The sequence below is a fragment of the Cariama cristata genome, unplaced genomic scaffold (genome assembly GCF_000690535.1).
Source record: "Cariama cristata isolate BGI_N322 unplaced genomic scaffold, ASM69053v1 scaffold31184, whole genome shotgun sequence".
In the NCBI taxonomy this organism is placed as follows: domain Eukaryota; kingdom Metazoa; phylum Chordata; class Aves; order Cariamiformes; family Cariamidae; genus Cariama; species Cariama cristata.
In genome coordinates, this window is record NW_009615230.1 from 43,346 (window position 1) to 53,500 (window position 10,155).

Below are 10,155 nucleotides of genomic sequence, written 5' to 3' on the forward strand. Positions count from 1 at the left end.
TGGGGAAAAGGAGAACTAGACACAGAATCACGCCAAGATGACAAATACATGTACTACTATCATTTTCTGTGTTTTGGCCCTTCTCCACAAGCTTCAGTTAGCTGCTGTGTGTTTTTTAGAGGCTTGTTTAGAACCAAAAGACATGTATGGCTCAGACTAAGTCTGGTGCAGGCAACTATATAATCTGTGTAGTGATAGGAGGAGAGAAGAGGGGGATGGAGCGGCTCCTTAAGATTGACTGATGCAGCCTTGCAAAACCAAGAGGTTTGGGTGAATTTATAAGTCACTGGGTGCTTGCCAAAAGTCCCAGATCATCAGTGGTTTCTCCAGGCCGGGCAGATGCTGGGCTATTAGACCCAAATTCCCCTGTAACACCAGCTGTGCTCAATGGCTGCCTTTCTCTCTAGGCTTCGCCTCCACGATGGGAAGCTCATTAAGGACAGACGTTACCACCTCCGAACATACCCAAACTGCTTCGTGGCGAAGGAACTCACAGACTGGCTGATCGACCACAAAGAAGCACCAGACCGAGAGACGGGCATCCGCCTCATGCAGAAGCTGATGGACCATTACATCATCCATCACGGTGCGTGGGTTTCTCTGCTACCTAGGGAGGTGGCTGTGTATCTGGTCACCGTGTGTGTCCATCAGCCTGGGATATGGAAGCATGGTCAGGTCCCTCTTCACCACCCTCCTATGGGTGAGGGCTCCTGGAGAAGCTGGGAGATGATGGGTAGGCATGAGGCTGGATGGGGCTGGATCTGTGTGAAGCTGCATTGCTCTGAGGGATGTGCCAGTTCCCTGCCCCACAGAAAAGGGATTTGGGCTGTGCACTGGTAAAACAGCATCTGCAGTGGCTCTTCTTTGAAAGCAAGTTCAGTAACGCCTGACCTATATTGCCCTACAGCAATTGCATCAGCAGCTGGTGGTGGATATTTTTACAGAAGCTCGTCTAGCTCATGTTTGTGTCATGCAGAAGTGGAAGCTGAATGATAACACATGCTTCACATCTGCAGGAAAGTTGTTGTTTGGTTGTTTTTTGGTTTGTTTGGTTTTTTTTTTTTTTTTTTTTTTTTTACTGTAAGAGCCCATCATTCCTCAGTTTCCCCATCCATGCTGGGGTGGGACAAGTAGGGGTGGGGAGTCAACACCACTCAAAGCAAAAAGTCATCTGGTACCTGTAAACCTGTGGCTGAAGCGATCCTGTAGGAATGCCTCCCTTGGGATTTAAGTGTGTGATGTTGTTTCAAAGGCTTGTCCGTGGAACCTGTTAAAAGAAAACAAACAAAAAAGAAAAAGGGGGGGAGTGGGAAATGGGAGGGGTTGGGGAGGGAAAGCAGCTTGGTGCTCAAACCCAGCTCTTTAGTATTCAGGCTTTGTTCTTTTTAAAAGTTCTTTGGAACTTTCAGCAGTTTTGGATTAACTGGGGTCATGTACCGTGCTCTGTGCTCGTCCCTGAGCAGCAGAGCAATCCCCAAGGTCCAGCCCTTGGTCCTGATACAACGGGAAACAAGTGCTTCAGATTGGCAAAGAGCTATTTCTCTCCATGTGATTTTCAGGCCCGGTCAGGAACAAAAGTCCTGGATTTTCAAACAGGCCTGGGAGACCACTGCCCTCAGTGGGAAGGGTTGTGGCTGAGCTGCCCACTCTTGGCCAAGCTCTCTTGCTTCCAGGTCTTTGGGACACGAGCTATGGTGACCTGGGGTTAGGTGGGAGTTTGTCACAAGAGGATGCAGCTGAGGAGGCAGAAGAGATGACAACCATACCTAATCCAGCCCTCTCTTCCCCCCTCTTGGGGCCAGAAATAGCTGCCTTGGACCACCGCAATGCAAACGCTCTGTTGCCATCTGCTACGTGCTGAGGTTAATGCCCTTTACATTAAGCTGCCTTGAATAAAAATAAACTGCTGCTGTGCTTTATCACAAAAGCATAAAGCTGAAGCAGTGAGTTCTCAGTTAACCATTAACACTTAAACCTGATTATTTTTCCGTCTCTCCAGCCGACAGTTTCAAATGAATCCATTAGTTAATTAAACCCGTGCAGCACTGGGTCCGAGTGCTGTTTTGATTGCTTATCATGGACGCATCCCTCCTGCTTCTGAGGCAATTCCTGGCAGGACACAGAAGTTGACTTTCCAACTTGCCTTATGACCGTTAATTTTTGTTAGTCCTGTGGAAATGGGGCTGCCTGCTAACCACAGCACTGTGCTAAGTGCTTTGTATTTGGCTGTCTAAACCCTTTGCCCTCTTCTCCGCTGGGATCCAGAAGACAATAATTATCTCATGAAGATCTTTGTCTGTGCTGCCTCTTAATGGTCTCATGTGGTCTGAGCTGTCGCTCTATTACATGCTGGAAACATGTTGAAATTGGGCTTCAAATAGCAAAAATGCTTTGGTTTTCTATGGGCGCAGTCCTGCAGGGTTTTATGTTTAATTCCCGATTGCAATGACACCCAAATCGTTGTTCCTTGGAGATGTTTGTTTTGTGTTGTGGTTTGTGTTTTGTTTTTTTTTTTTTTTTCCCCTCATTTGTCTAATTTTGTTTTCTGGGCATATTCCTTACTCTGTGTTAGTTTTGTGTGTGTTTGTTTTTTTTTCTTTTTTTTACCACTGCAGTTTCTCCTTCTTGCTTCAGATAGGTGGACCTAAAGAAAGGCAGGCTGACTGATTTAAGAGCTGGACTGTGATTTTTGGCTGGGTTTTTTTTGTTGGTTTTTTTTTTTTTTTTTTGACTTGTAGTCTAGGAATCAGTGGCAGGCAAGTTCACCTCAAAGCTGTATCCCATATATTTACCTGCTCAATGTTGCAGGCAGTTAACAGCCATGCATTTACAGACTGTGTGCTCATCCCCAAGATGAAACTGAGGCTTTTCATATAGATTCGATTATCCCAGTTGTATGCACCTAGCTTTGAAGAAAAATCCCTCTTGAGGTCAGTTTGCCGTGCAAATGAATTGGGCAGGGTTGGCACAGAATGGTGTGGAAAAGTTGGTGTCAGTATACATTTTGGCTGACAAGTATTTTTGACAGGGACGGAGGTGGGGTTTTGGATGCAGTGGGGTTTTTTTTCCTCCTGTCCTCCAAGTCTACTTACATGTGGCACTAGTTTTCCAAAAAAAAAAATAAAGCTGATTGAGACAATTCCATTTATTCTCTTTTAGACTAAACCAAAACATCAACATTTAAATTAAATTTTTTTTAAAAAAATTCCTGTTTGTTCTAATGAATATTTTAGTCTTTTAGTGTCTGGATCAAAATGTAGACCCAAACTCAAGCTTTCCTAAGGTCTGTTGAGCGGGACTGACCTCTCCCACCAGCACAGGCTGCAGGCATTCATAAGCACCTAGTGTGGGGACCGAAGGCTCGGGTGCTGGTTGCTCCATGGTACGAGGGGCATAGAGAAGGACATCACATGCAGCCCCCATGGCTTTTAACCTGGAGATAACACCCTGCTAAGTCTGGTCTCTGTGCAGCTCTGTCTTTTACGGACTGACAGCCGCTGGCAGCACTGACATCCCTGCTCTGAACTCCTTTCAGTCTGCGACGAGCACTCGGACTACAAGGATGCCAAGCTGCTGTACCGCTTCCGCAAGGATGACGGGACCTTCCCTCTCAGTAAGGATGTGAAGGTGTTCATGAGAGGGCAGAGTCTTTATGAGAAGTACGTGAGTCCTTCCCCTGCAAAGCCACTCTCGGCAAGGGGCGTTGGGAGTGTGCTCTGCTGACTGCGCTTGCTGCTGATGCTCTACAGCTGGGAGCTACAGCTGCAGCTGGCTTTTCTCTTCCTTCTCTGTCCCCCACGCTGTAGCATTGGGAAATGCTGTTTCCTGAGCCCTGTCGCAGCTGCAGGACAACCAGCCTCTTTGGGGCTGGGACAGGAGCTCTGCTCTGAACTGATGGATGCTTTCAAGGGCTCCAACCCAAGTGCAGGTTCTGGGATCCGGTACAGGGAAGGGCCAGGGTGCAGTTTGAGTGATCCCTGGGATGGACACATCCAGTGCCCATTCCCAGCACTCCCCCAGCCTCCCTGGGTGAGCTGCTTCCACCAGTGCTATTAAGGACTTATGTCCCACCGAAATCAGCAGGGTATAGGATCTTGAGGGCCCTCACAGGCATGGATCCCTGCACTCGCTTAGCCTATTTGCAAAGTTTGTAGTGGAAAAACTCATTCTCAGACAGTAAAGAAAACTCCTTCCACCTCCAAGTGTTTCGTTTTCTTTGTGTTGATAGTTTCTAGTTCTAAATCCAAGCCATCTTCCCAGGCACCTCACGAGCCCTTTTGTTAGACTGGGCTCAACCACAGACCACCCTCTCGCCCTGTTTCCCTTGACAGCTTTTTCACATCTTCTACATCCTCAAACCCTGGCAATCGGATTCACAAACTGACACTGAGGGACAAGTCCTTCAGCCAGGCGAGTGGAGATTTCAGGTGTCTCCCTGTCCCTCCGGCAGATGTACCAGATTTCAGGTGTCTCCCTGTCCCTCCGGCAGATGTGCATCCCTCGTACTTCGCTTTTGCTGGGCAGTGGGATCGGGGAGAGCACCCAGCGCATCTCACAGCCGAGCCCGCTGCACCCTCTCGTGGAAGCACTGGATTTAGCTCTCACATATGCTGCAAACTGAGTATGTGTTTACTGAAACACCTTCTCCATCAATTCGGACAATTTGGCGTTTGTTGCACGCATTCGCTTGCTTGCTTGGCTTTCCCCTGCTGTCTTTAACTGAGGTCGCAGCTGAACTGGTTTTGCTTCCTCTGCTATGATGAAGATTTACAAAACTGCCCGACTGCAGCTCTGCATTTCTCCCTCCTTTCCCACTGCTCCCAGGCAGCAAAATTTTGGCTGTAAGGCTTTGCCCGCTTCTCTTGGCCTTGCTTCGGCTGGGTGCAGCTCCCACGCGGGACGTCAGCGCTGTGCAGCATCACGGGAGCCTTGTCCCCATCTCTGTGCCAGGCTGGTGAGCGTGGAAGAGTCATTTCTGAAGGTGAGAGAGGAGAACTCTGTGAAGTACCAGAGGACTTTCCTGGGCTGCGAGATGATTGACTGGCTTGTTCAGGAGGGAGAAGCGGAGAACCGAAAGGAAGCGGTGGAGCTGGGACGGGCACTGCTGGAGCATGGGATCATTCAGCACGGTGAGCGAGGGTCCGGCTGGAGCTGGGACGGAAAGCAAGAGATGAGCGTAGTTGTCACGGCTGTGCTAGGAACAAATCCCCATTCATGTCACGCAACAAGTGCTGGTCAAGTGCCCACTTGGAGATGGCAATGGGGCCTTTTAGTTCTATGTTTGGAGTTGGTGACCTTTGAAATCGGAGCAATCTTCCACCACCCACAAAGGCTTTGAGTTGAAATCTGAGCTATTGCTCTTCAGTTCTTCAAAGCCTCCAGCCACAGGACTGGGATCCACCCCTGGGTTTGAAGGGCTGGGTCATAAGGATGTAATGTTCAGCTCCGCTTGGCTTGAGATCATAACCATCTGCAGGAATTAAACTTTCAATTCAGAAGGCAGGGAGTCCTCTGAGTGTCTTGGGACAGGGGCAGGCAGAGGGCTGTGACTCGGTGGTGCACCCCTGGGAGATGGCATCTTTTGGGGAGGTGGCCCTGCTGTTCCTCCTTCCCTGCAGGGACCATTCTCAAACAGTCAGGGAAAACTGCAGTAGAACACAGAGGCATTAAAAACAATTTGTCTGGGTCTCTCAGTATATTTGTTATATATATTTTTTTTTTTTCACACTCCCTCAGCCTCTCCCTCCTTCCCTGTTCTCTCCTAGTCTCCAGCAGGCACCACTTCTTTGACAGCGACATCCTCTACCAATTCTGGATCAACTTCCGACGGAGGCGGCGTCTCACAGAGTTACTCAACGAGAACTCTTCTCGTGCCCTCTCCGAGAGCCCAGACAGCCCCTTCTGTCTTCGCAAGCTCAATCCAGACCCAGGCAACACCAGCTTTCTCTCCGGTAACTGTAGATGTATTTGTGGAGCGGTGTAAAAGCAAGGATTACGTTACCAGAGTATCCCAGAGCTGAGGGTGTTGCTCCAGCAGAGCGTAGGGTGTTCCTGCAGGCATCCCGTGAAGTGACCACCCGTCCCATTCGTTTGTGGGGGATGTCATGATGGCTCTATCACAGCTCCTCATCCCAGGAAAATAACTCAACTTACCATCAGCTCCACTCTTGATCTTTCTTTGAAGCTAGTTTTATCCTTCCTAAGCTCAAATGCCTTCTTCAGCGCATGCTTACCTCTCAGATGCAGGTCAGACTGGTGGCGAAAATTTGTTATTTTAACTGTTCCTTCCTTGGGTAATTGTTATTTCTGCCTCTTTCAGTCCAGACCAACAAGGAGATCAAAATTGTCTCAGCAGTTCGAAGGAGCAGCATCACTTCCCTCACTGGAAACTCCAACCCCTACTTCGGCACTACTCCTACCTTGGTATTCCCTCCTGTGGCTGAGTGCAACCCCAAATCAGGTCTGGGCTTTTGCATTGCCCTGTCACTGCACAGGGTACATCTATTCCTTCAGGGCATGGGCTAGCTCAAGCCTCAGGCCCAAACCCATCCACTGTCGACTTGGTGACTTGTATGAGGAGAGGGCCAGCCTCACCTCTGAGGCTTGATTTGAGAAGTTGTACAAGTGTTTGCAAAAACATTGTGATGAATGCAAAGATTTCTGTGTGCAGTAACCGTGGCTGGTTCTAACATCTGTTCTCCAGCCCATGGTAGTCCCCAGGCTGCCTCATTATGCCCTTTACTGTATGAAATCCTTGATTCTGATAGGGTCTGTCCCCTTCTGCTCTAGTGTTAAAGAGACCCGTCACCAATGAAGAGCTCCTGTCCCCTGGGGCCCCATACGTCAAGAAAACGCTAACTGTAAGTGACCATTGCGAATGGTGCTGCTAACCCAACAGCACTGAGCTCTCTGACCGCTCTTTGGTGGCTTTGCTGCTCTGACCTCCGTACGTTGAGACTTTGATTGCATGTCACATCATCACGGCTCTTCCTCGGTGAGTCTCAGTGGGCCGATGTCTGCAGATGTTCTCGTGGGTGAAAAAGTGCGCAGCCTCTGCTTTAGTTCAATGGCCATTAAAGGGGTAGATCAGGACAGAGAATGTTTTCTGGACACAGTAACTCCCATTTATGTTTCACCCAGCTCCATACAAACCATAGAATCAATCAAGTCTTGTGGCAGTTGAGACTTTGACGCTCATCCTCTGTCACACAGATACCGCTTTATGCACGGCTTTATGCATCTTTCAGGTTCCTGCTGCAGTTCGGGTATGTTGATATGATCCATCAGCATCTCGGGCAGCAGCACTGAATGGGGAGCATCTGAGGGCCGCTTTTGCCTTTCTTATGATGGACTTTTTTCCTGGACAGAATAAACACACCGCAAAGTCTCCAGGATGCTGCAGGCAACTTGAGTTTTTGGCTTTTGTTTTTCTAATTATTTCTAAATCTGTAGGACGAGTCAAGGCAGGGCTGGCGGGTGCCGGGTGTGAATGTTGCAACACAGTTCCTGCCCTGCGGATCCTATCGTGCTTGTTTATTTTTGTGTAAAACTTCTCAGCCCTTTCCTGCCCGCCTTTGAAAGGGGGAATCTCACAGTGGCCAGTTTAGGAAGTGTGAAGGATGTCTCGCCATACTGGTTTGACACAAGTGGGGTTACAGAGGAGCTGTGGATCAGGTTCACAAATTAACTGTGCTGCAGAAATTGGTGGGAAGGAGTAAGGAAAAGCAAAGCTGGTGGTTAGAGTGGCGTGTATGAGGACGTGCGGTTCATTCTCCTCCTGAATGCTCTTGCCCTGCCCTTCAACTCTGCTAGCCTGGGCCTTTCATGGCTCATTTCCTTCTGCTTAGCTGTGCAGTTGCTGTTATTTATTTATATGGGTAATGTGCAAAGTCCTTTGGGAATTCCTTTGCTCTTTTAGTCACGTCAGACGGCCATAGTATTACAGCAAACTGCTCTGACAGGCTGAGATCAGAGTGGCTACTTGCATCCTGGAAATGCTCTCCTGTGCCAAGCAGAAGGCACCGTGTGCGTGCTCTGGAAATGTTCTTAACACGCTCTTGGTGCATGCCTTGCACTTCAACTTCATGCTGCCTGTGCTTGACTCTTCTGCACTTGCTGGCAGGGAATATCGATCAGAAAGCACCTTTACAGAGAGCAATTAATCTGTGGTTCTGTATCTCAGTTGGTGCACAGCCCTTTCCCTCCCACCCATGACAGATAACGATTACGAGCAGAGCTCTCCATCTCACTAGGAACTGTTGCATCTCATTTATCAAGCCCGTTCCTTGGCTTTTAAAACCCTTTTGTTCTGCTTGCAGATTGTGGGGGATGCGGTGGGCTGGGGGTTTGTGGTCCGAGGAGGAAGACCTTGCCACATCCAGGCAGTGGACCCAGGAGGACCCGCTGCTGCTGCGGGGATGAAGGTACTTCTTACTCGTGCTGACTTAACAGGAGGCAGGACTTATGTTCTGCTTGAGCTTTTTGGGCTGAACACATCCTCCATGATAATCCTACCTGCTGCAGTGGAGATCAGTTGATTCGAGTCGGCATGTGGAGCTCTGGCGGTGCTGTGAGAGGCGGAGGGAAGGATGCTCTCCGCAGGCAAAGTGCACGGTGTGTCGCTGCATGGTGGCGGATTTGCCTTTGACCAGGGCAGCTAAAATGGAAAAAAATGTCAAAACTAAGCTGTCCCTGTGGTAGACTTTGGAGCTGTCGGAACTCTTTGAGCTGCTAAAAACAAAGCAAAGAATTCCCAGTCCAGCTCCAGTAACTGTATATAACCCCAGCGAAGCAGAGGAGGACCAGAGCTTTATCTTGAATCACCTGCTCTGACAGCTCCCGAGATGTATGCATTTTGTGTTTCTCTGCTATTAACAATGTACTTCTGCGTGGAACTGTTTACCATGTACATGAAATCTTAATAACCTTAGACTGATGCCTTGATTTGATTCATCAAGTAACTTCCACTATTTCCAGCTCAGGTGAAATGAACGGAGGTCTTGAAACTCATTTTAGACCCAGGCATGTATGGGTTTTGTGTGTAGAGTTTTAGGCATGAATGAAAGAAATGTTGAGTTTCACAGTTCCCTATAAAAACCCCAGCAGGGAGAGAGTAATTTCTACAAGCTGATATAAGTCTCAAGTCACATGGATATTGGAAATAATGGGATTCTTCAGAGGCAGAGTATGACTCCTTGTTTGCTTCAGGCAGGATTGGAAGGGGATGGATGAATTTGTTTCATTTACTCAAGAGCTCAGTTAATTTCTCCTTACCTAATCTCATTTGCTACCAAATTGCTAGATGTTAATATTGTGCCTCATTTCCAACTGTGAAAAGAACCACTGCTCATAAATGAGTCTGTCTTTTTTTTTTTCCTTTTTTTTTTTTTTTCGCTCTGTTAGCTCCCAGTCTAAATCCCTTTGGTCCCTTTTTTTTTATGTTTTAGTGATCGTAACACAGTGATTATTAGTGTAGCTTATGGAGTGGTAATGCTTTAGGTGTTGCAGGATTTTGTAGCGAGTTATTTGCATTGCAGCCTCTCTCTCTAGTCAGTCATGGGCAGAAGTTGCCATGAAGACATCAGCTGAAGGTAACCTGCCCTTCCTCTCCTTGCAGGTGTGCCAGTTTGTTTTCTCAGTGAATGGTATGTACGTTTTGCATCTGGACTACCAGACCATCAGCAGCCTCATCATGACAGGACCACGAACTCTCGTGATGGAAGTCATGGAAGCCGTTGAATGAGGGAAGGAGTCTCATCCCACCGCTCTTTGGAAAGGCAGGACACTCCACTAAGCAAGGATGGACTGAGGGGAGGGACCAAGCTTGACCATTCACTGTGAAATGTTAACCAGGCCTTTTATTATATTTTCAAATAAATATATTCTAATGGACAAGTCTCGGATTTTGATGTTGAAATATTTGGCTCTGCCTGATCTTGAGAGGGTCTAAGCTCTTGCAGCTCCTTTTAAATGCCAGTGGGAGAGGTCAGGACATCATGAAGCCAAGGCTTAGAATGAGCCATTCACCCAGCCAAGCTGTGAGGCAGGTGGTACAAGCTGGTAAGCAACAAGAAGTTTGATGCTAAAGAGGTGAGTACATCTGAGCTCTCCTGAGTCGTCTGCGCAGTCTACCAAGAACACAATGTGCCTTCCAGA

The 10,155-nt window shown here is 48.1% G+C and overlaps 1 protein-coding gene across 1 annotated transcript in view; it reads left to right on the forward strand.

Annotated features, from left to right (window-relative positions):
• LOC104161345 (DEP domain-containing mTOR-interacting protein-like) overlaps positions 1 to 9,817 on the forward strand; it is a 17,290-nt gene extending 7,473 nt beyond the window's left edge. The window contains exons 2-9 of the mRNA XM_009699740.1: positions 408 to 586; positions 3,536 to 3,659; positions 4,951 to 5,129; positions 5,766 to 5,951; positions 6,320 to 6,460; positions 6,790 to 6,860; positions 8,319 to 8,423; positions 9,617 to 9,817. Coding sequence (XP_009698042.1) covers positions 408 to 586; positions 3,536 to 3,659; positions 4,951 to 5,129; positions 5,766 to 5,951; positions 6,320 to 6,460; positions 6,790 to 6,860; positions 8,319 to 8,423; positions 9,617 to 9,742 — 1,111 coding nt within the window. The 3' untranslated portion in view covers positions 9,743 to 9,817. The remainder of the gene's footprint in view (positions 1 to 407; positions 587 to 3,535; positions 3,660 to 4,950; positions 5,130 to 5,765; positions 5,952 to 6,319; positions 6,461 to 6,789; positions 6,861 to 8,318; positions 8,424 to 9,616) is intronic.
• Positions 9,818 to 10,155: the final 338 nt, after the last annotated feature.